The 25234-nt window shown below is 53.1% G+C and overlaps 1 protein-coding gene and 1 long non-coding RNA gene across 5 annotated transcripts; both read right to left on the bottom strand.

The window, feature by feature from the left end:
• Positions 1 to 255: 255 nt before the first annotated feature.
• Positions 256 to 14227, bottom strand: LOC122364596 (protein ovarian tumor locus-like). 4 transcript variants are annotated; one of them, XM_043335169.1, is made up of 14 exons: positions 14160 to 14227; positions 8905 to 9062; positions 8537 to 8620; positions 8005 to 8102; positions 7466 to 7620; positions 6916 to 7102; positions 6398 to 6555; positions 5571 to 5805; positions 5043 to 5140; positions 4670 to 4761; positions 4122 to 4283; positions 3281 to 3622; positions 2726 to 2996; positions 256 to 2347 (listed from the first exon to the last, which is right to left on the bottom strand). In XM_043335169.1, the coding sequence occupies exons 1-14, from the start codon at positions 14188 to 14190 to the stop codon at positions 1995 to 1997; spliced, it is 2424 nt and encodes an 807-aa protein (XP_043191104.1). In that variant the 5' UTR covers positions 14191 to 14227; the 3' UTR covers positions 256 to 1994. The 4 variants fall into 4 exon arrangements, with proteins under 4 accessions (XP_043191104.1, XP_043191088.1, XP_043191097.1 ...); XM_043335153.1 differs by lacking the exon at positions 14160 to 14227 and adding an exon at positions 13650 to 13950; XM_043335162.1 differs by lacking the exon at positions 14160 to 14227 and adding an exon at positions 13650 to 13950 and having other exon boundaries at positions 2726 to 2993.
• Positions 14228 to 22418: 8191 nt separating this feature from the next.
• Positions 22419 to 24288, bottom strand: LOC122364623. The gene is made up of 2 exons (XR_006253595.1): positions 24190 to 24288; positions 22419 to 22895 (listed from the first exon to the last, which is right to left on the bottom strand). It is a non-coding gene; the product is annotated as an uncharacterized LOC122364623 (long non-coding RNA).
• Positions 24289 to 25234: the final 946 nt, after the last annotated feature.

Here is a 25234-nt window from a genome sequence, read left to right as displayed (position 1 = left end):
GCCGGTGGTGGAAGAAGTGTCACGCAATATGGTGCTATTTTTCTCTTATAGACTAGTAGAATAAGCAATTATGTGCCTATGTAAAAACATACCTAATATTTCAGACGAAATGAAAAAGGTCGCCACAAGTTTGAACTGCCATAGCTTACCTATCGATATTCAAAATTAAAATTGGTGTGCTTTTCCTAGTTTTCTCACAAATCAGAAGATCGGTAGTAGTCAACAATGTCTGACACCAACAGCCAATTCAGAACATCAAGTGGAAAACACTAGTTTATTGCGGCACTGACGAGCCGGCCTGGCGGCACCGGGCGTCCATCCAACAGCCAGCGCCGTCACACACCACACCACACCACTTACAGCCTGGCATCACCGCCGCTCAGTTGTCACCAAGTCACAGCTCGCACGCCGCGCCCGGCCCACCGCCGACCGGCGCGCCCAGCCACCCGTGGCTCGGCCCTCCGGCCGGGACCGGGGCCGCGCCACATGCACATACGGTCGCCGAACAGTCGGCCCTGGGCTTCAAGACACCGCGCTCGCTCCGTCCCCAAATACACATGCGGAGCGCGCACGAACGCCAAGAGAACGTAAATGCTTGCTTCTAAAGAGCTACAAAACAAAGGAACAACAGTCTCTCTCTCGGAAGTACCGACCATACGGGAACGGTGTGGCGAAGGACAGGCCCGACACAAGCACAGCCACGCACGCGCTGGCGCCGCTCCTCCGCCATTCTGAGGTAGGAAGCCGCCGGCAGCGGCCGTCGCCGTCGACACAGCGACCGCCGCGCCGGCGCCGCCACACTGATCAATGGTGAGCAGCCGAGAGCGCCGGGTCACCGCGCCGGCGCCGGTCCGCTGACCGACACCGGGCACCGCTGCGACCCGTCCCAGCGCCGAGTCGGGCGCCCCAGCCCCACACGCTGAGTTGGGCGAACTCAGTTCCGCGCACTGAGTTGGGCAAATCCCCAGCCCCACGCGCTGCTTGAGCAGAATCGCCGACATGGGCGTGCCAAAACAACAACAGACAAACGTTCCGGCCGGCCACATACGGCCTGTACACTAGCTGTACTCTAAATTTACATTAAATTATGGCTCTCCAGCAGGCAGGAAAACTAGCCGAAAGAGCTCTACTTGCGCCAGTTGGACTTAAAATAAGTAAGAGGAGAGCGCATAGGATAACCATAGAACCGAGAGCATATTAACATCCCATTAAACCGGTCGCCATGTTTCCCTTCTATACCACCTTTCGGGGGAGGGGATATCGATAGTTTCAATAAGGCACCATTTCGGCCGGCGCCCGCAGCACTTCCCAATCGGTCACATGATCGACATACGCCCACAAAAGTTCAACAGCAAACCGGCGAATCAACCAACACGCAATAAATACGTGACTCGGCGGCATGGCGAACACTCGGTCAGAGATAAACGGCCGATTGGCGGCCAGACTCCCGTCGGAGGCGAGGGCCGCCACCGGATCGCGCAGCGGTACGTGGAACCAACGACCCCGCTTACAGCCCATCGTCAACAGTACTTCAATGTCAGGTCAAATACTGAACGGCTAAAACGGTCCGAAAGCTGCATAAAATGTAGAACTGCTGAAGCCAAGAAACTTGTAAAACTTTTCCCATGAGAATATCATAAAATATAGAGCGGTGACAAATGTCTTAATTTGGGCACCAGAGGCCGTTTCTGATCAGTCGATAGAATTTCCATACCTTGGCATACGCTGAAAGGGACCTGTCCTGCCATTCCCGGCGGCGGCGGCGGCAGCGACGGCCGCTCCGTGTTGCAGCGGGCAGTCGGCGACGGTTGCGAACCCCGCTCTCTCACAGGCACCTGAGTACTCGGGCAAGGCCCGGCTGCTTCACGAAGCTCGGACGTCATGATCCGTGTCCCACCCACGAGCACCCAAAACCTCTAGAATAGAATAGCATGATGTGTGCGCGTCCCGCCCCGCCGGCGGCGGGGTGTCCGAGCGAGCGCAGTGGACGCCGCCTACTGGCCCTGGCCCGGGTACGGGTACTGCGGCGGCACGTAGTAGTAGCCGGCGGCGGCCGGCGGCGGCGGCGGCGCCAGGTAGTAGCTGCCGTTCTCGGCCAGAACCATCCGCTCGCCGCCGCCGTCCGGCGGGTAGAAGAACGGCGGCGCCACGGCGTACAGGAGCGCGCCGGCGCCCGGCGGCGGCGGCTGCGGCGGGGGCGCCGGCGCCGCCGCCGCACCGGCGCCCACAAACTTGCTGAGACGCGGAGGCAGGTTGCGAGCTGGCTGTGCGGCCTTGGGCGGCCGAACGGCGGGCCGGCCACGGCGCATACCGCCGTTGCGGCCATGCGGCGAGTTCATGTCGCCAACTGGGGACGGGACGTCATCCACAGGTCAGGCATCAAACGCTCCATTCGAAGACACTGCGGTGAAGGAGGAGAAGCAGTAATCTGATTTTATCGCCGAATACGAAAAGCACATCTTTGAGTTTACGCAAAATATATGCAAATAAACATGGTGCACTGATGCACCGTACAAAACACTCCCGATCCGTTCGTCGGAAAGGAATCGGGAGCACGGCCGCACCGAGAGGGGGCACCCATCGGCACTAAATAAAGTCGAGCCACAGGGGACTAGGAGACTGGAGCAACTAGCATCACTGACCTGATTCGGGACATGCCGGGCCGGACCTCTAGCGACACTGACCTGAGCCGGGATATGTGGGACCAGGACGGGAGCACACTGACCTGAGCCGTCCACCGAGTTGCTGGACGAGTGCGAGGCGTTGCGGGAGCGGTAGCCGGACTCCTCGGCCGAGCCGGGGCTGTAGAAGGCGCCGCCCGTGTCGGCCGGCTCTGAGACGGCGAACATCTGCGGCCCGGGCGGCGACATCACCTCCAGCGGGTACAGGCCCGGCCCCCGGCCGCCGGCCGCGCCCGGCGCCCGCGGCGGCGGCGGCGCCTGAGCCGCCTGCTGCTGGTGCGCGTACTGCTGCTGCTGCTGCTGTTGCTGCTGCTGCTGCGAACAAGTAGAGTCACAGTGTTGTCATGGTGGACCACGCCAACGTACACATCACCAAACACAATTACATGGCCTTGTGGAAAAGCGGGCGAATTGCATGTCTTCGCACCATAATGTTTAGCTTTTTTTGTAGAACGGCCATAGCTTTCGTCTCTATTATTCATTGAATGAAAATCAGTGATGTTAATGGACCTATTGGATGTGGAACAAGCACACTGCATTTCAAAATGAATAAAGGAAACCGCTCGCAACGTTTTTGAGCGCCATCAATTCCTGCTCACCTCGTACGGCCCGGGCATGGCGTACCCGTAGAAGCCCGGCTGGGTGAGGTGCGGCGGCGTCTGGTAGAGCGGGGGACCGTACGGGGTCTGCGGACTGCTGACGGCGGCCGGCGGCGACTGGACCAGCACCGGCGGCCCGCCGCCCGGCCCGGCCACCAGCTGCCAGCCCGGGTAGAGCGGCGGCAGCGGCGGCGGCGGCGGCTCGCCGGCCGGCTCCTGGCCGTGCACCGCCGGAGACATGATGACCGGCCCGACGGGCGGCTGCTCGGTGGGCCGCGGCCCGGCCAGCGCCAGCGCCTGCAGCCGCGGCTCCAGGCCGGCCGCCGACGTGGCCGGCATGTACTGCCGCAGAGGGGAGACGGCGCACGTTACGTCACAACCGGCCCAGTCAGCGACGGGCTAACATTGGTAACAATCAATACGGGCAATAAATTATCGAAAATAAATTCAGTGCACGCGGTAACGGTTCTTGATATACAAATAGCATGTAACCGGCTAAAGAAATATCACGTAGCAACCAGCAGCACTGCCACACACACACACACACACACACACACACACACACACACACAAAACAATTCGACGCATTTTCACACAGTTTAGTATGCATTTACCCGACTTACTTCTGCGCGACATTTAACATTTAACGCGAAAGCAAGTCAGGATATGTTACACCACGGAATACATTGTCGTAGAATATATACTCCGTGGTTTCACGGATGGTTTTGATTGACACGCTACCCTTGATATTATATTTTAAACTGATATATGCAAATAAGCCTAGACTTCTTTTGAACAGAACATGGTTTAGCGTAGTGCGCGCGCGTCTCGCGTGTGTCACCTGCGGAGGGAAGACAGGTGATCCGACGAGCTGGACTCCGTACTGCTGCGGCGGCTGGTGTACCATGGCCGACAGGTCGCAGGTCCCCGGCAGTGCCACCGGGGACATGAGGCCGGCAGGAGGCTCGCTCATCATGTAGCTGGGCGCCGACCAGGCCAGCTCCTGGTGGTAGAGGTAGGGCGTAACCATTTATTACACTATGGCGTAACAAGGAGTCGTCGACTGGCCGTGCATAAGATGCATGACTCGTATGCACGAGTATTAATAGCGCAAGAATAGAATTACTGCTCAAGCAGCAGTGCTGCCAAAAGGAATATATCTACTTCATCGAAGCCGACTATCAGCACCTTCACGAATAACTACATGAGCGACCCAAACTAGCAGTGGATTTCCGTCAAACTTCGATAAACACGAGCCCAATAAAACCAGCCCTTCCCGACAGTCTAATTTCAGCACCTCCTTCCAGGTACAGTTATGTAAACAGATTAAATCCAGCATGTTCACCCATCAGATAGTCAACACATCAAAAAGTAATCCAGTGACCTCACCTGTGGCGTGCTACAGGACGAGTCTGTGTGTGAGAGGTGACGATCGCCGCACGACGAGCGCTCAGAAGTGCTGTGACGGGAGCGACGGCGACCTGCCGAATGAGGCAACGCTGCTGTCAGTGTCACATCTGCATTGCCATAGGCATGAGTACGGTTCTGGTACGGGTATAGGTACGGACACGGACACGGATATGTTTTAGTTACGGATAAAGGCACGAATACGGTACGATAATGCATATGTGAGCAGTGAGCAGAGTGCAGGCGAGCATGACGTATTACGACCACCATGACGACCCAGCGGTTCCTCCCGGTTACAGCTCCCGACATTATGACCAACTGACTACCCAAAGCCTGATGTTTGGTATGCACTCACCCGGTGTCCTGGCGCGCGCACTGCCCGGCGATGGTGACACTGGACAGGGTACGGGCGTGGAGCAGAGCGGCCGCAGGCTGGCGTACGGCACCGTTAGCCTGGAGAAAACCCAAAATATTAGCACATAGAGACACATAGGCACACACACACAGAGACTGGCATACGGCAACTTCAGTGACTCTAGAGATACACACCAGCACGTCAGCACACACAGACAGACTGGCTGTAAGTCTGGAGATACACACCGACACGTCAGCACACATAGACAGACTGGCTTAGGCAGCGTCGGTCTAGGGGTACCCCGGTGCGCTATTACACACTTACGCACACAGAAACGCAGGCTTACTCTTTGCGCAGCAAGGGCGTACAAATATGCTACAGTGGAAATGCCAGCTCAAATTATTATTATGGTAAGAGTTTGGCGTTTTGCTAATGTCGATTAATAGCCCGTTTTTTTTTTTCTTTAATCAGCGAAATAAGCTTTATACCATCCTTGTATACCAAGGCCCAAGTAGGGGCAGCACTCACTTTCTTCCGAGCGGCTCGACGAAGCAGCAGACGGGTCCCTGGTTGGGCGACATCTCCTGGATGTGCGCCACGTACAGCGTGGAGCCCGTCTCGGAGAGGTGCCGGTACTCTGGCCGCGCCTCCGACTCGAGCTGCGCCAGCTCGTCAGCCGGCAGCACCTGGCCCAGCTCCACCAGACACTTGATGCCGGCCAGAAAGCCGTTACAGTCGGGCCGCTGCTGCTCCCGACGACGCTCTGTTCGTGCGCGCGGGGACAGGTGGACGGCCGTGGTCACATAACGTACGGAGAGCACAGCTAGCCGCTACTAGTCACCACACAGCTCCCAAAGAAATAATGATGATATTTACTTTGTTGATTGAAAATTTACTGAATGAAAATTTACTCAATGAAATATTTACTTTGTAAATTTGTTCTTTCACGGTAACAAACGCAAATAGAGAACGAAATAAAACCGAGGCGGAAAACAAGCGACCGAGTGAGAACGAGAGAAATATAAAGAGACAGAGAAAAAGACAAAAAGAGAAAGATAGCGAGAAAGAGACAAGGAGAAAAAGGAGACAGAGAAAGAGAGAAACAGGGAGCTGGTCCACCCTTCCGTGCGAGCACCTGAGGAAACATACTTTTTCTTTGTTCCGTACATGCCGAGCAATTAGTTACTAAACAACGAGACAGTCCTAGCCCTGTTGCATGCTTATCATTATAAGTGACAAGTGTGCTGACACGGCATCCAGACCAGGAGAAACTTAACAGCCTAAGAAAACAATCTGGGGCCCGACAGCCGGCAGTGAGAATGTGAACCATTAGCAGCGCGTCCCTCCGGTCTGACCTTTGACCAGCTCGGTCCAGACGTCCTGCGGCAGGTTGCGGTAGTGCGTGCCGTCCAGCGCCTTGGCCGTCTTGTACGGGAACGGCACCATGTTGCGGTCCAGGATGTCCATGACGTCACAGGGCTCCTCGTCCGATGTGGCGTACAGACCGCCGCTCCTGCCGGGGAGAGTGGCGCTCCGGTTAGGTGGCCAGTGATAGCTTCATAAAGAGCGGGAGAATGCACGCACACTGTCGAGCCAGAGCCACCACATGGCACCTCATGTGCGCCACACATCAAAACCTGCGGCACCACAAGCGCTGCACCAGAGCCTTAATACAGCCAAATTTTGGGTACTGTAATGGGACACGAGTACGGAGTACCACAGTATAAAATTAACACGTGAAACTTGTTGCTTTTTCCTCTGACCAACTCCAAGCTCTTCATCCTTATCTGTCGGCGTCCCGCCCCTCTCCTACCTCCAAAGTATGTCCTGAACTCCTGTGCCCGTCCGCTTTCCATATCACACCCGCACTAACCCACTCGACGTCTCGTGCTCGGGCGAGTCGGACATCTTGCCAATGATGGCGGCCAGCGCGCCGTCCTGACTGCACAGGCTCTCCTTGCGCGTTCGGGCGTACTCTTTGTCATAGAGCATCTTGTCGACGGCGTGCTCCACGTTGTGGAGGTTGTAGACGTTTGTATAGAGCGTGTGATACACCATCGCTGTACGGAGCAAAAGGCACCGTTAGCGTCGCATATGCGGGAGATGCGCATTGGCGGCGGCGGATTAGGATCCTCAGAGCCCAGTCAACCCGTCTGTGTCTACGACGAATAATCGAACCACCAGAGAGTTACATTAGTAAAAACAGCTATGAAATGAATTCAAGTCATGCAACACCATAAAAAATCGCCCTAGTATGTGACTTAAACAGAATATAGCTTGCTGATTGAAAACCGCAGCGGGAGGCACCAGCGCGGTACGGGTGAGCGTCGCAGGAACTACCACAAGCCAAGGACTCGTCATGGCCCGCCCAGTAAATAACCATCGAAAGGGGGCAATTTCGAGCGCCGCCGCCGGCCACCTACACTGTCCCATGGCGCGGTCGGTGGCCTCCTGTTTGCTGATGACCAGGTCGTAGTGGCTCGAGTCGCCGCCAGCCACCTGGATACGCTGACTAAATCCGCGACACGTCACATTTGTAGGCGGCTGGTCGATCTCACTGTATAGCCAGAAGTCGTGCCTGCCGCCACAGCAGGGTAGTCAGTGGTCAGAACCACCCCGCACACCAGTGCAATAGCCGGGAGACGAGCAGATGTGGTCGAACAGCTCAGATATAATGCAATGAGAATCACTTATATGGACTCAGTGGTGGTATCGAATGGCCGTAATGAGCTAAATTAATTCGATGAAAAAACGAAACACCTTTGTTCAAGTCATCCAGCCTCTCATCTAGCCTTGTTGGCCATAACTGGCTTGGTTATAACAACGCATTAGTAGGTCAGCTTTAATCGGTTGTACGGAAACGTTCGTGGCGTTTATTGCCATTCAACTAATTGATTGTGCATCCGGAATTCCCGAGGCAGCCGGGGCCAGCTCTGCCAGCCGGCCAGGAGGTGGGTCGTACCGTGTAATATCAGCCAGAGCCAGCATCTCAGCCAGGCCCGCGGCGGTGCGCCCCTCGCGCAGCTTCAACACGTGCTCCTCCATGGGCTCGGCGGTGTGCTGGGGAGTGGACATGGCGGGACGTCAGCCGACAGGGTGTAGTTGGGACCAGACGTCAAACGGTGAATGACGTCAGACGTTAGGCGGTGACGTCAGCCGAATAGCAGCGCCAGGACAGTCATTCGCGTCCATTGGTCACTGACAGAGGCACGAACGAGCATATCCTATCTGACCAGAGGCCCGATAACTTGGGAACAGAAGTGGGCCAAATGAGGATCCCTGGAAAACCCCGGTAAAATCAGATATGCGCTGCTAACATTAGTCATCAGGCGACATTGAAAACGTTATGAATCACCAATGCAAACACGTTTGGCTGGCATGTGTGACTACAACCGGCAGTGACCTAAGAAAAAGAATCGAAAGGCAATCGGATATCATCCCAACCGAATCTTGTAACACAGGTGTAGGGCGAACTCATTTTTCAATACACATACCTGAGAGTACTTCTCCGGAGTCAAAAGAAGTCTTTGGCACGTCATCTTCTTGAATCTCGGATACTCCGTTTGTGTAAAACATAGCTGAAACGGATTGGGTGAAAGCAAGTATGAAAAGCAGCTCGCAATGCCCACAATCATCTTCACAACTCATCAAGAACACGCAAAATTTGCAACTTTACAAAAAAAAGGCAGAACAGAAGGCGCTCGAGCCAAAGCAAAATGAAAGCCCGGCATAACCAGCTAAAGATACGCTAGTTATGCCGGGCTTAGCAAATACAGAACCTACAACAGACAACCCATACGAATATCTGTGGCGACTAGCGGCCCGATGGCAGGCGCGTCACCGGCAGCGGCCCCCAGCTGACCTGTTCAGAGACGATACGGAAGAGCGGCTCCTGCGGCGGCACCTTGAGCCGGTACAGGCCCAGGTGCTCCAGGTAGGTGTCGATCGGGCCGCGACTGGACGGTCGCCGCGCCATGCTGCCGCTGAGTGCCCGCACCGCGCGCCGGTACAGCACCAGCTCTGCGCGCGGCGCACACACAAGGCCACACGTCAGACCGGACCTCGGCACCCATCAACACGGGCAATCAGCACACATCTCGGACACATGACGAGTGTGGTTCTGCTTTACAGAATGAAATTAAAACGTGTTGGAAATTTATATCAGAGCAGCCAGAGAACGACCAAAAGGCATATAATTCCTTGATACCGTTCTGTAACACGTCTGACCAAACTGAGAAGCTGTCCAGGCAAGCAGGTTCGGTCCATGGGAAATGTTCCGTCTGTAACCCGTCACTCAGCTTTGGCAGGTCTCCAGCGCATCTTGAGAACGGATTCAAATAGCAAATATTGAGCACCGAATTAGATGCTCTTATTTTGACTTTGACCTGAGTAGTCGGAGTCAGAGTCGATCGAAGTCAAGACTTATCGCCGTAGACTGACTCAGGCCCCGAAATCGTACGTACCAATACGAGACGCAGCGATTGATCATCAAATTTCAGGTCCCAGACCAGCCGGTGACCTTTGAGATCAAGTCAAAGACCCCGAAATCGGGGACCGGGGTGCAACTTTTGGTAAATAGGTACCTTGGCAGTTGGCAAAAAAAAAATGGTCGCGTTGTTGCAATTTTGGCCATATTGTTGCGTTCGGGTTTGCCACGCGTGCATCTGCGTCGAATTAAATGCGTTCTGCTTGTGAAAGGTGACAAGGTCAACAGAGGTGTTGACTGTCAGTGTCGTTAAAGGAAATAGTTCACTTTTAACATGGGATTTTGAACTGGAATAGCAGTTTCGTAGCTTGAGCTGAGACTAGCACAAATTAGGAGCTTTTACGGCTCAACGATCACCCTAGACGAAGATATTCCATTTCTCGTTCCGAAAAGAGTGCCTTGCAGAGGAATGTGTGCCTTGCACAGGAATGCAGCCACGTCATCGTCAGCCAATCAGCATGCTGCTTACAGCTAATGCAGCATGCGTAGGTTTGAACTACGCAATATGATTGGTCAACGCGTAATAAGCTTCCGCGTCAATCATTATTTTACATAGAATATAGTTCGTCCTATATTAAAATATAGAAAATAATTTTTCTACAAAAAGGTTTTATTTTATTTTCTGATCATTTTGAGCATAAAAAATCGTAAATCCATAGCAAAATACTAATTTCAGGAAAGTGAATTGTTTCCTTTAACAGGGGTGTTGACTGTAGACTTACGTTCGAGGTCTAGTCCTAGCCGGCCGGTCAGGAAGTTGGTCCGGGGAGGCCACACTCAAACTTATTCGAATAAATAGCTCAATTTGAATCCATAGCTGGCTTTCTAGGCCTGCTAATTCGATTTCGTTGAGAATTTTTAGCGAAAGGTTTCGATGACCTCTAATGACCTTAATGACGTGACGTGTGTTTCGTCACACACGGTCCAAAATGTTAAAACTACGCATCAAACCCGAACATGACTTGAATCAAACCGATCCTTTTGGGACTTCCGCTTCAACTCCGACCAAAATTGATGACACCGACTCCGGCTTCGCAACCTTGTGACAAGTGGGTGTAGAACGTATGTTTTTGATGTTCAAGCTTGTGCTGGAAGCCCGTGAAGGAAAATCTCGTCCAAGCCACGGCGATATTTAAACCTTGCCCGTATTGGTGTTTTGCCAGCCGCAAACGTATAAGGGGGGGGGGGGTCCGTTGGACCCCCTTGCCATTTAACCCCTGATGGAGCTAGAGCTTCGCGGAAAAAACGAGCGAGCTCGTGACGAGAGGAAGCCGATGCTACCCAATTTTAAGGTCCTAAGTCATTTCTTGACCTTCCAGGTCAGGTCAATGGTCCAAAAAGTCGGGAAAATCGGGACCTGTTACAACGTCGTAAAGTGTGGCTGCTAAGGGGGTTTTCGGGGTGCTGAGTGATTACGATTATCATGTCAGTTTTGATTACAAATGATGTCTTCGGGCCTTTAGGCCAGGTCGGGTCAGGCCAGGTCAGGTAAACCAGTAGTGGTCCTACCGGGTATTCGAAGTAGGTGTCAACCGCCTCTGATGTTACGAAGGCACCAAAACAACTTCGTACAGAATGTTCAAATAGGTTCAAATGGCTGATTAATTCGAATTCAGCTCCAAAAACTAGCCAAGAAACATGTAAAACCCGAAAAAGTGAACCGAGGTCAGCGAAGGTCAATGACCTGACCTGACCTTCAGGTGACCTTGACACCCACCCTAATGCATAAGAGCAACAGCATATCACATGTCTGAACGCTTGAACTCACGAACAGACTGGAAACGCACGGCTAATGCGAGCCAACATACGCCGAGTTGCGATTCCGGCCAAACATGGTCTCGAGAAATAGGTCACGGGTCAAAGGTCATTTGGGTCAGGGTCATGAAATTTTCAAGGTAGGTGCAAAATTGATCAACTCGAGGGTAATGTAAGTTTCGTCGGGATCAGCCGCTTTTTACGCCAGTTATTCCTGAAAAACGAGGGGTACGTTCGACCCCCCCCCCCCCCCATACGGGCGAGACCTAAGACGACCTAGTGAACGGGAAAGGTGAAGAAAGATCCCGTGCCAGAGCCCGCTCGCAGTGCAGTTAGCGAGTTTTTTATTTTGAGTTGTAATTTAACTCACCGCGGCCAATGGGGGAAGTTGTTGCCACCCCATGGAGGGGCATGGAAAGTACAACGCCTGGGCCTCTTGGCCCGTAATATCTGGGGAGGAGAGGGTAGGGGTAGGAAATATGGATACCGATGAGAAACCGTTTCTCAGAAAAACTGCAATGTTCCTTTAACAAAATTCTGCTCTAGTCTAAGATTGATCAGCCAATTATCTAACTCCCGACCTGGTGGCGGTCTCGGCCAACTTCGCCACGGTGAGGAAGGGGGGGGGGGGTTAAGCACACGTCGTCAGCCGGCCGCCCAAACGCCAAAACCAGCGAGGGTTTAACGTTAAGCTCAGCACATGAAAATGACTGGAAAACTCCTGTGACTTGCGATAGAGGTTTATATGCCGACTGCCACATCTGTGTACTGAGCTAGGGAGCAGCATAGAAATTAATATCAAGTGATCTGTACATATTACAGAAACACAAACACAGCACAAGAAAACTGAGACCACTTCATGCCAACCAAGAAATAGCAGGAACAGGGACAGATGCAGGGCAGAACCATTTTTTGTGTCCAATATATAGCTCAGCTCCCAAGCCACATACATTATACACCATTGCATGGAGGGATTACTAAAGAACATTCAATAATAAAGACAAAGGCCCTCAAAACATTCCAATGACAGTGCAAAGATCAGGCAATCAGGACTAAAATGGGATTATCCTACAAACATTCTGTTTTTGAAATTATGACACAGATACATTAGATTGAGAGGTGTACAACTGCCTCAAGATGCAGCTGACAGACAGTATTTATGTTTCATGCTTAAAACAAATTATTTTTGTCATAATTCATTTTCTTTGTGCCAATGACATGCTCTTCAACGATATCTGCTGAAGCATGAATATTGAACAATGTACACAGATTGACAGTAAAGCAATCATATCTGCACTGAAATCAAAATGAAAGGAAAATGTTGATTCTATTGCACTTCACTTATATGGTAAAATCAGATGCAACCTTCAAACTATAGCTGTGAATTTACATTCTTTCATTACTCCTTTGTATTAGACATATTATTCATGACTTTTGCCACATGAGCTTGATTGCCTGGTCTGCTAGTCATCACAACCAATCCATGACACAGGGAAAGAATCTTAAGAAGGGGCATTCATTTTCCTACAACCTACTTACTTATGGAGCCATTCAATGCTAAAGGCACTAGCTTAAGTGAAATTTCCACAACTTTCTCTTATCATTATACCAAATACCTACTAATTCATTTACTTCAGCAATATTTTCATAACTACCTATCAAAACTGATGACAGTAGAAGCTAAGTGGTTTAAGACAAAGTAAGTTACCCTCAAGCAATGATTTCCAAACCTATGGATTGTCAAGGTCATTGTATGTCATCCTTGCTCTGAGGAGCTGCAATATCCTCAAAAGGATGTGGCAAGCTTGAGGCAAAAACACCAGAATTTCTAGATAAAAAGGAAAATGAAAATGAAAACATTAAATGGATAGGTCACTTTATTATCTTTTCATAAAGTGACCACTAACAATCAAATCAACTGCTACTGGGGAATCACATAACTGACTGATTTGCAATGTGTCATCTGCAAGTTAAGTTGAAATCAACAATTTTATTTTAAGAATATTCTGAACAAATCAAAAATCTTAAATTTATACAAAGCAACCCAGCCTTGTAGATTAGAATAATCAATAAAAAGGTAGGTATGGCCACTATAAATTTCCGAACCAGTCTGCAGCTTCTATGAATTCTCCTGTAATAAAGACCCAAGATTATATACAATCATTTTGTAGCAATATCATAAATAATTTAAAGACATGCATTGCAAAGCAAAAACATGTACAAAAGCATTAGTCAAAAGCATTCCTGAATGAATAACCATTTGATTATCAGCTGTGACCCCTCACACAAAGCTTTTGTCAATTGTCACACAGCAAAGCATGCACACGAGAGGAATTAAACAAAGAAGTAGTGATATACATAGGTACCTGGCATGCCGCACAACACACGATCATGCAAGGAAAAGCTGGACATGTACGGTGCTCTTGTTTGTGCCGCAGTCGTCCCACCAGCCATGTCCGGGAAATATCGCCTCATGCAGGCTAGGAATCGAGGCCTTACGACTAATTACTTTACCTAGCAGCGCACAGTGAGGCCTTAAAGAAAATGTCAAAAACTGTTCTTAAGAAACGACTGATCAGCACCGCAATCACAATAAAGTATATAACTCCAAAACGCAGCAACCGGGCTGCTTCCAAAATGATTGTCGAAATCGCCGTGCCGTACGCGACCTTCCGGGCGTGTTTTCATGAGGACAATCTCAGAAACAACTTTTAATTAATTTTCTGTATTAAATCACGATAAGGTCGCTAACACTATATGGAAACATGAGCGAAGACAAATTTACAAGCTGAGATTATGTTTCATCGCTCAATAAATAGCACCTGACGACACAAAACAACAAATGGAGATATCGAGCGCACTAGGAGGCTACTCACTATCAGCTGGTTGTGGCCATTTCCGGGCCATTGAAGTTTCCGGTGCCTACGGGAGACTCGTGGGGCCTGGAAACTGCTGGAGGGGCGGATGATCCTTAAAAAGCGTAGGGAATCAAAGACCTATAGACATAAATGGGGTGGAAGTAGGGTAACTTGATTTTTGGTGCTACAATGCGCTGCAGTTCTAACCCACGCCAGACTATTGCTTCACGATCAATAGTGATCTTTTTCTGAGCAATAATACCTATTACCAGCTTTTTCTAATGACTTGTTCTGTCCAGTTTACAAGATAGTGGCCTGTTTCCCGATTCCATTTAGGATGATTCGGGTCAACTTGAAACTCGCACGCAGCAAAGCCCTTGAGTAGCGGCGGAACACCTGTAGTGCACCGCCGCACGTTCTCCGACGCGGCGCGGCACTACCGCCGCTGGCGACTGGCAAGCGCTCCGACGCGGGGCGGCGCCACCGTCGACCTCAACGTGGCGCTGCTGTCGCAGCTGACGCGAGGCGCAGGTTCAGCGATATCCGCCAGATGGCTCTGCTCCACTTGTTCATTTCTATGTCCGATTTATTAATGTTTTAGAAATGTATGTTCGTGTGTATGTATCATAATGTTCATCGTCGTGTGGCCATTCATGCACTCTACTAGAAAGTATCTCTCGCTCTGATATACGTTTTCTCACTGCTTTGTACTGTCCTTAACTTTGCCAAAACGAACTATGGTTTCATCGTTGTGTTCACTACATAGCTTGCTCATGCTGTTTCAAATACATCGCTATCCTTGGCCGATCTAAGTGTTTGGGGGAGACGGCTCCACATCAGGGAACTTCCCAGCCCGTCGTTGTGTGGAATCCCAAGTTGCGAATCCCAAACACTGGAACGGCTTCATCCGGCTTAGAGCACGACTCGCCACGGCACCAGCCACAAATGGTGACCCCGACGTGATCGGTAGCTCAAGAAGTCATCGTCTCCGCCTCGGCAAGAAGAGGTCATCTTTGACCTGGCCTCCCCATCGCCTCGGCAAGAATGGGTGATCTTCACCCGGCTTCCGCTGCCGCGAACAGTGAATAGTGCGCTGGTGACGTGGCCTAGCCTCAGCGCAGCGAGCGCCAACGCAGGGCAGCGCAGCGAGCGCCAACGCAGTGCAGCGCAGCGAGCGCCAACGTAGTGCAGCGCAGCGAGCGCCAGCACAGTGAGCGCGGCGAGCGCCTAGTGATTACCGACAGTCTTTCAGTGTGCCTCTAGTGTTAGTGTTTGCTGTATATAGTGACTATGCCGTCACCCATCGAGCCGGAGGGTGCCGCCCAGGACGCGCCGACGCGGCCATTCGCGTCGTTCCGGCTGCCGGCCTACGCACCTGAAGAAGCCGAGCTCTGGCTGGTGCAGGTCGAGTGTGCCTTCGCCGTCGCCGGCATCACGGATGACCACGACAAGTTCCGGCTGCTGGTGGCCAACCTGCCTGTGCATGTCGCTTCACAAGTTCGAGACGTGATAACAGCCGAGACCGGCTCGTTCTCAGAACTAAAAGGGGCCCTGAGCACGCGCCTGGCCCAGTCGCGCGCCTCACGCCTCGAGGCACTCCTCCGCGACCACCAGCTGGGCGACAGGAGACCCACGCAGCTGTTGCGCAGCATGCAGCACATGCTGGGCAGCGCGGGCCACGACCTCGGCCTTCTCAGGACGCTGTTCCTGCAGCGCCTGCCGCCGACGACCCGCGCCGCCCTCGCGCTGCTGCCGGAGGACACTGGTATTGACGACCTGGCCAGCGCGGCCGACCGCTTCCAGGAGGCCTCTGGCGGCGCCGCCGTGACTGCTGTCTGCACGCCGACGGCCGGTGTCGCTGCCGCCTGTGGCCCGCCGGCCGGCCCTGGGGTCACGCTCGCCCCGCCGGCCAGCGCGGTGGCCGCCGCCGGACCGCCCGCCGCCTGCGGGTGCGGTAACGCCGGCATGGCCGCTGCCGTCACCGCCCTCACCGCTGCGGTAGCACGAATCGAAGCCGTGTTCCAGCGGGGCGGTGCCGACGCTCCTCGGCGTGGCCGCTCCCGCTCCCGTCCGCGCCGACCCGCACCTGCCTCGTCTGGCAGTTCTCAACCGGCATCGGTGACACCTGATGAAGGGTACTGCTGGTACCACCAGAAGTACGGCGCGGAGGCCCACCGCTGCAGACCGCCGTGCTCCTGGTCGGGAAACTAGCCCGCCTGTCCGCGCTAGCGCCAGCGGAGACGGGCCGGCCAACACTGGCGCCCCTCTTCTATGTCACCGACCTTGCCCGGAACTGGCGGTTCCTCGTCGACACCGGCGCACAGGTGAGTGTCGTCCCACCACGAGTCGTGGCCGACGGCACCACTGTGCAGCCGCCCGACGCGCCTCGACTGGAAGCAGCCAACGGCACAGAGATCAAGCTCCATGGCGTTATTTCGACTTCGGTGCGTTTCGGAACAGTGGACTACCCGTGGACATTCATGGTCGCCGACGTGTCGATGCCGATCTTGGGAGCGGACTTTCTCGCCCATCATCGTCTGCTGGTGGACATGCGCCGTCAGCTCCTCCAGGCTGAACACGGCACAACGTGTGCCGTGGGCACCCCAGCCGACATCGGCTCCGTCGGAGTGCGAATGTGCGCGGCGCCCACTCTCGCAGACTTGTTTAAAGAGTTCCCTCGAGTGACAGCCACATCTGCGCAGCTCCTGCCCGTGCGCCATAACGTCACTCACCACATCGTGACACGTGGACCTCCTCGTGTAGGGCACCCTCGGCGTTTGCCGCCCGACCGCCTCCGCATCGCCCGTCAGGAGTTCGACAAGCTGATCAGCCTCGGGGTCGCCCGCCCATCCAAGAGCAGCTGGGCGTCGCCCCTCCACATGGAGCCTAAGAAGGAGCCCGGACAGTGGCGCCCGTGCGGCGACTACCGCGCCCTGAACGCCGCCACCGTCCCGGACCGGTATCCCATACCGTTCCTGCAGGACTTCTCCGCGAACCTGCACGGCTGTACCATCTTCTCGAAGATCGACCTCGTCCGCGCGTACCATCAGATCCCGGTCGAACCCGCTGACATCCCGAAGACGGCCATCGTCACACCGTTCGGGCTATTCGAGATGCAGCGGATGAGCTTCGGTCTTCGCAACGCCAGTCAGACATTCCAGCGCTTTATAGACGAGGTGATGCGCGGGCTGACGTGCTGCTACGTGTACATCGACGACATCCTCATCGCCAGCACGTCCGTCGAGCAGCACCGCCGTCACCTCCGTCAGGTACTGGAACGTCTCGACAAGTTCGGCGTCACGATCAACCCAAAGAAGTGCGTGCTGGGCGTCAACCGTATCAGCTTCCTCGGTCACGATGTGTCCCCGGACGGCATCGCCCCGCTGCCGGAGAAGGTCGCCGCAGTCCAGGAGTTTCCGCAGCCGACCACGCAACGCCAACTGCGTAGGTTCATCGGCCTGGTGACCTACTATCACCGGTTCCTGCCTGGTGCTGCCGGCCTCCTCCGACCACTTCACCACCTGCTGGACCAGAAACGCAAACGCGCGGCGCCGGTGGAGTGGACGCCAACCGCTGAGGACGCCTTCCAACGCGTGAAGGCTGCCCTGGCTCAGGCCACGCAGCTCGCGCACCCCACTCCCGGCGCAGCGCTGAGTCTGCAGGTCGATGCCTCTGACACCGGCGTCGGCGCTGTCCTGCAGCAACACTCGCACGGGACCTGGACGCCGCTGGCTTTCTTCTCGAAGTCACTCCAACCAGCAGAGACACGCTACAGCACCTTCGGCCGCGAACTGCTCGGGGCGTATCTGGCGGTCAAGCACTTCCGGCACACTCTGGAAGGCCGCCAGTTCGCCATCTTCACCGACCACAAGGCCCTCGTGTCGGCAGTCTCGTCCGGGTCAGCCAGCTACTCGCCGAGGGAGATCCGGCACCTGGACTTCATCTCCCAGTTCACCACCGACATCAGGCACGTGCCTGGGAAAGAAAACGCAGCTGCGGACGCTCTGAGTCGAACAGTGGCGATGCTCTCAGCACCGTGCCCGCCAGTCGACGACTTCGACAAGCTCGCAGCCTGCCAGCTAGAGGACGAAGAGCTGGCGCGCTTCCGCTCGACAGAGCACGGGCTCAAACTCAGAGACGCCCGGCTCCCCAGCGGCCGCACGCTGGTCATCGACGAGTCCCAGGGTGTACCGCGGCCGTGGATCCCGGCACCGCTCCGGCGCGCCTACTTCCGGCACGTGCACGATCTGGCCCACCCGGGAGTGCGCGCCACCGTCGACCTGGTCACGCGGCGTTTCGTGTGGCCGTCGGTGAAGAAGGACGCCGCACTCTGGGCGCGCACCTGCGTCCCGTGCCAGCGCACCAAAGTCCACCGGCACACGACAGCGCCGCCCGCCTCGTTCCCGCCACCTGCCGACAGGTTTCGACAAGTGCACGCCGACCTGGTCGGCCCGCTGCCGCCGTCTGAGGGCTACTCGTATCTTCTGACGGTGGTGGACCGGTACAGTCGCTGGCCGGAGGCGATCCCGCTGCGTGGCATCACGGCGCGAGAGGTCGCCCGGGCGCTGATCTCCGGCTGGATCTCTCGGTTCGGCGTCCCGGACGAGATCATCACCGACCGGGGCAGCCAATTCGAGTCGGCGCTCTGGGCTGAGCTGTCCACTCTCCTGGGCTGTGCGCGGCGCCGGACCACCGCGTACCACCCCCAGGCCAACGGGATGGTGGAGCGCCTGCACCGGCAGCTTAAGGCCGCGCTGCGCGCCGCCGCGCCCGCCCGCTGGACGGAGGCTCTTCCTTTGGCGCTGCTCGGAATCCGCTCGGCGCTCAAACAAGACCTGGGCTGCAGCACTGCCGAGCTGGTGTACGGAGCGCCGCTCCGCCTACCTGGTGAACTCATCACCCCGTCCGCCACCGCGCCTCCTACGCCGGAATCATTCGCCGCCGAGCTTCAGCGCACCATGGCGGCACTGCGCCCGACGGCACCACGACCAGCACCAAGCGCGCCGTCGTACGTGCCGCGCGCGCTGGACCACGCCTCGCACGTGTTCGTGCGCCACGACGCAGTGAAGCCGCCGCTTGCCCCGCGTTATGACGGACCATACAAGGTGCTACACAGATCGGCGAAGACGGTCACTGTGGACCGAGGCGGTCGTTCCGACGTTATCTCCATCGACCGAGTCAAACCGGCGCACTTGGAACGGCCCCCACCTGCTCCAACTCCGACAGCATCGCCGTCTGCGGTCCAAGACACGGCGCGTTCCGCCGACTCGGCAACACCGGCCTCCGGCCCAGAGCTCCTCCTGCCAGTGCCTCGCGCACCGAGGCCGCCGCTTCCGCCACCGCGTGGCGACCTGCCGCTACAGCCGCCGCCTCCGCCCGCGCCCCCACCGCCGTGCCTACGGTCGACCCGCTCCGGCCGTGCTGTACGGCCACCAACGCGTTTTCTTAACGTCACGTTCGCAGTGCCGTCTCTAGGGGGAGGGTGATGTAGTGCACCGCCGCACGTTCTCCGACGCGGCGCGGCACTACCGCCGCTGGCGACTGGCAAGCGCTCCGACGCGGGGCGGCGCCACCGTCGACCTCAACGTGGCGCTGCTGTCGCAGCTGACGCGAGGCGCAGGTTCAGCGATATCCGCCAGATGGCTCTGCTCCACTTGTTCATTTCTATGTCCGATTTATTAATGTTTTAGAAATGTATGTTCGTGTGTATGTATCATAATGTTCATCGTCGTGTGGCCATTCATGCACTCTACTAGAAAGTATCTCTCGCTCTGATATACGTTTTCTCACTGCTTTGTACTGTCCTTAACTTTGCCAAAACGAACTATGGTTTCATCGTTGTGTTCACTACATAGCTTGCTCATGCTGTTTCAAATACATCGCTATCCTTGGCCGATCTAAGTGTTTGGGGGAGACGGCTCCACATCAGGGAACTTCCCAGCCCGTCGTTGTGTGGAATCCCAAGTTGCGAATCCCAAACACTGGAACGGCTTCATCCGGCTTAGAGCACGACTCGCCACGGCACCAGCCACACACCTTCAATTGGGGCACTGCCGACTTTTGGTCCCATTCTTTCCATGCAACGCCCATAGCGCTAATGTTAAGATGCCAAAATCAAATGGGGGCACGGTGCCCCCCCCCCCCCCGTTCCGCCGCCTATGAGAATGGGAATATTGGCCAAAACCAGGGATGCGGAGCCGGAACCGGAGCCGCCGGAGCCGGCATATTTTGCCCGGAGCCGGAGCCGGAGCCGTGAAACAATATAGCCCGGAGCCGGAGCCGGAGCCGGAGCCGTCAAAAAAGGGGGCGACTCCGGCTCCTTTTCTTAAGAGGAAACAATTATTTACCTAGTTCGGTTTGACAGTACAAGGCGTAAAACAATCTGGTATTCAAAATAGCCTTGTTATACAAATACAGAAGCAAAGTGTACCAATCCCATCGCCTTTTTTCTTCCACCCGTATTTAATTGATCGCATAGGGGATGTACTGAGTAGAAGCCGGAGCCGGAGCCGCCGGAGCCGGATCAGTTTACTCCGAGCCGGAGCCGGAGCCGGAGCCGATTTTTTTCTCCGGAGCCGGAGCCGGAGCCGGAGCCGTCAGAAATTTCCACGGCTCCGCATCCCTGGCCAAAACCATTCGGAGCCCGGAGGCACTCTTACCCGTTTGACCTTGAAACCATCAAAGCTCGAGGCCGTTGTGGAGCTCCAGTGGAGCTAGTAAAGCCCGGGCTTGCAGGATTAGGTTTTCCTGGTCTGCGGGTGCCGATCGGGGCGCAGGACTGGCCTTCACTTCGGGCCATCCTCGCGCCTCGGTCGTCCGACTCCTGCCCGTGAAGCGTCGTCACTTATTATAACGCGGGAGCGTGAGTTCATCGCGACCTCCGTTCCGTTCCGCCCGTTTGTCGTTTCCATAGTCAGAATAGTCAAATCCTACCTCACACCTCAACCCCTTCTCCGGACTGCACGGTGACCATTTAGGTATCTCACATGGGTAGCTCCACCCCAGGAGCAGGCCCATGACCGAGTGCGGTGACTGTTCGCGGGGCTGAGCCTGAGGTGTCCACGTGATGGGCTCAGCTCTGGCAGAGCATCAGGGTCATCACCCACCCAGACCAGTCTCCCCCAAATTCCTATCATCCTTCCGGCTCTGAAATGGTCTCGTCAGTCCGAACAAGCCTAATCCAACACAACAAAGTTCATCGCGACTCTTGTGCCGGCTTCGCTCGAGGTATATGTTCCGCTGGCCCGGAGGGAGGCTGGGGCCTCGTGCTTAGCCGGCACTCGTAGCCAGACTAGGAGCGGCATAAAGTAAAATTTTAACTTTCACGTCTATATATTAAAATAGGATAGTTTGCACCTAAAGTTTGCACGTTTCTGCGATGCTACTAGGGACTTATACTTCAAACGCTTAATAGGTAATTCAGTGTCGTTTCAACCGTTGGCCTCAATCTGTCTTACTACATGCAATACAATGATGGAGCCGTCTGTAGAGTTTATTGTGCTGTTAAGAAGAGATGAGAGAGGAGAGACCAAAGACAGAGTAATGATAAGTCGCGGAGTTTACACGTTTACCGTCATATTGTCCCGGAATTAAGACATTGCACACCGCACCGTACCAGGGCTCGCAGTCGCCATCCACCGTGTGTTCCGGAAATGTGCTACAATCATTGTCCACCAGATGCCAAAGGAGCATAATAAATAGGTACTAATGCTACCCCAGCTGGGTGACAGACGGCTGTTGGGGGAGTGGGCGTGTAGTGGGCGCCGTCTGAGACAACAAACTTGCACAGCAGTGGCGGAATATATGAATTGGAATAATTGTGAGCCAAAGCAAGTCATTCAATAGCCCATACAACGTAGTAGCATTCATGCAAACTACTACTTGATAAGTGACCTCCTCTGCACATTGCGTTCTGATCCGGTTTGCAGAATAACATCGTTTTTCACGAGGGCGTCGATACACTGTCATGTATGCCTGCCTACTAGGAAAACCAGTGTTCCGTGTAACTCCTGCAAAAAGCAGCGTACATCAAAGTCAAGTGACCCTGGTTGACCTCTGAAGGTCAAACGACTAAAAGCTCGGGGTGCCACTCCTGCACAGGACACGGTCTACGAGTATACAAGAAAGCAGGGCTGCGGAGTCGGAGTCGGAGTCGGAGTAGGAGTTGGAGTCGGTCGGAGTCGACAGTTCGTCCTTATACGTTCGAACTGCAAAACCGCAGCGATGCTCGCCAAATCTAAAGGTAGACTGTCTGCTTTGAGCGAACAAAAGTTAACATGATCGTTTCTGTATATTTCGGTCCCATTCGCAACAATGAAATATTCAGAGACTCGATATACACAGATAAAGAAATGACAAGTGTGGTATTACAATAATGGAGGTGACAACAAGCGTAACCACACGTCAGTCACACAGCAGACAACGTCCCGTCACGTCACGTCATACGTCACGTCACGTTACGTCACACATCACATCAGTCATCGACCGAACGCGATAAAAGTCAGCTATTTCCTTTCCGCATTTTTGGTTCCTCACTTGTGCCAAGAACATCTTTTCGGATGTCTTTTAAATTGATGCCCTTCTCTTCGATTGCTTCCTTGGCACATTCTGAATATTTCTTGAACAGTTCAAGACACCTTGGATCTTCAGTGGTCTGACCTTTCAAGAATTTCTCAGAGAACCATGCGTTGAAACAGTCATCGTATTCTTTTTTGATGTCTTGACATTTTTCACCGATGCTGTTCATCCTTCAGCCTGAAAAAAGTAATGAACAAATGGGGTGGTGGTGAATAACAGCTGGCAGCCAGGGAGAAAACAAAGGGTCGTCATAGCACAACAATGATTATCGAAAATCATACACTAAAGACATAACAAGCATGAGCTTAGCAGCAAATTAGGAAGTAACCCTGCAATTTTCATGATAATTGTACCTACATGCATAGGCTGTTCTATGTCCCCGCCCCACCTTATTCCCATTTATTTGACCCCATACCCTGCCATTTCACTCCTTCTTATATAAAATATACCACTTTTAACATGGAGTTTTGAGTTGGAATAACAGTTTTGTGGCTTGGGCTGAAACTAACAATTCTGGACTCTGGAGTTAGCCCAATTCTGAAGCTTTTACATCCAAACAATCACCCTATCCTATTGATTTTAGCTCTAAAAGCAGTCACTCATGCCATGGAGGAACGTGGTGTCTTATGGAAGAATGCAAAGAATGGAGGCACCTCTGGGCTCTGGCATAGGCCAATCATCAGCCAATTAGCATGCAGCTGGCTTTGCACTTCAAAATATGATTGGCCAACTCATAATAAGCAGCTCTCCAGCAAAACTATTCAGCCTCTACCAAACATGGAAAATAGTTCTTCCTATATGAAAATATAAAAAGCCATAGTAGTTAGTTATAAAGCATTTTATTTCTGATCACATCAAGCAGGAAAATCATAAAACTGTAGCAAAAACTAATGTGAGGAAAGTGGTTATTTCAATTAAATGTGTGGATTGTCCATGATGGTAATACAATACAATACAATACAATTAATTAAATTTTTATGTCAAAAATGTCATATTAACCCCATTGGCCATTTAGAGAAGATTCCAGGGTATCTTTGGCTAGCAGTTCAAGTTGGGCAGGCTAAGTAAGCTTAGGAGGGATTAGAACAGAGTTAGATCAGGTTGTCAAGAAATGCAATACCTACAATGAAATTGAAGTGCGCATGCAGTATGCACGGACAAAGATTTGCGGACAGAGTAACAAAGAAACACAGGTAACCATAGCCAAGAATTCAAGAAATGTCCCAGAGATTTGTCTAGATACCCATTGTTTACCATACCTACAGCAGCCTTGTAATTACCATACCTTACTAAACTCTAAACCACAGCTTCAGCTAGCCGTGCAAGTTACCTACAAACAATTAATCAACCAGATGACACTGATATGAAGCTCAAGCTGGAAAATAGGGAAAAGCCTTAGACTATGCCAAGAAACAAAAGGGCCAATATACACTTATCAAATATCCAAGACCTTAACACCACTTTATCATACTTTATTAGGGACCAATGGCCTCAGTTATGTTATATAACAATATAAATTATAAATTAATTTGAATCAGCCAGCGTCAGCCAGCGATCTAAACGAAATCATACGAAACTACCGCGCCATTTCTGTCAAAGAAAGGACTTCAAGGTTTTGTTTATTTCGGTTGCGAAGACGACACTACTCCACTGCCATCCTTGCAGTCATATTTTTATTCATAAACAAATTATCGAGTTCAAATAAGAATAGCAACATTTGAAAAAGGATAAACAGTTTTATTTGCCATTACGAATATGGTGACCACAGGTAACCTCGGTCACCTTAAAAGGTGAACTTTATTATTTTGCTTATTGCAGCAAGAAGGTATGTAGCCCAGGAACCACTAAGCCGATGGAGACGAATGCACCTGAAGTCGCTTTGCCGCATGCGATTTTACCATATATTTTGATTATGGTGACTGCCTCGGTAACGCTCAAAAGTCAACTTGACAAATTACCTACCCTACCTCCCGTTTTCAGCCATACTATAAGTCTGAAACCACTGAGCTGATCGAGGCTAAAACGCTGCCAGCGATTTACCATGGGCAATTTCATAGCCCGTTTCGAATATAATAGCCTTGGATGAGCTCAGTGACCTTGGGAGGTCAACTGAGCGTTTGCATCTATGGCAGCAATTATGAAACTCAGCAACCACTGGGTCGAGAAAATGCCGCCAGTCGGTTTGACGTATGCGACTTCATCAGCCCGCTTCGAGTAAGGTGCACAGGTGACCTCGGTGACCTCGGGAGGTCACCTGAAGGCTGAACGTTTTCGCCAATACCTAACAGCCATCATATAACTCAGGAACTATACTAGGGTGATCGTGATCGGGAGTCCGGGACGGAAATGTCACCAATCGATTTGCCACCTATGTGATTGCTTCGTACGTTTCGAAGAGTGACCTGAAATGACACTACTCCTTCAGAGATCAGTTTGACGACTTCGCGTCTGGAAGCCATTCTGAAATTCATTCAGTCGAAGCAGCTAGATGAGAAGTGGGGACTCCCTTTTAAAAT

Source organism: Amphibalanus amphitrite, unplaced genomic scaffold, assembly GCF_019059575.1.
Source record: "Amphibalanus amphitrite isolate SeventyFive unplaced genomic scaffold, NRLGWU_Aamphi_draft 000027F_arrow, whole genome shotgun sequence".
In the NCBI taxonomy this organism is placed as follows: domain Eukaryota; kingdom Metazoa; phylum Arthropoda; class Thecostraca; order Balanomorpha; family Balanidae; genus Amphibalanus; species Amphibalanus amphitrite.
The sequence above is the reverse complement of the archived record's forward strand: the minus strand, read 5'-3'. Positions and strand labels throughout refer to the sequence as shown.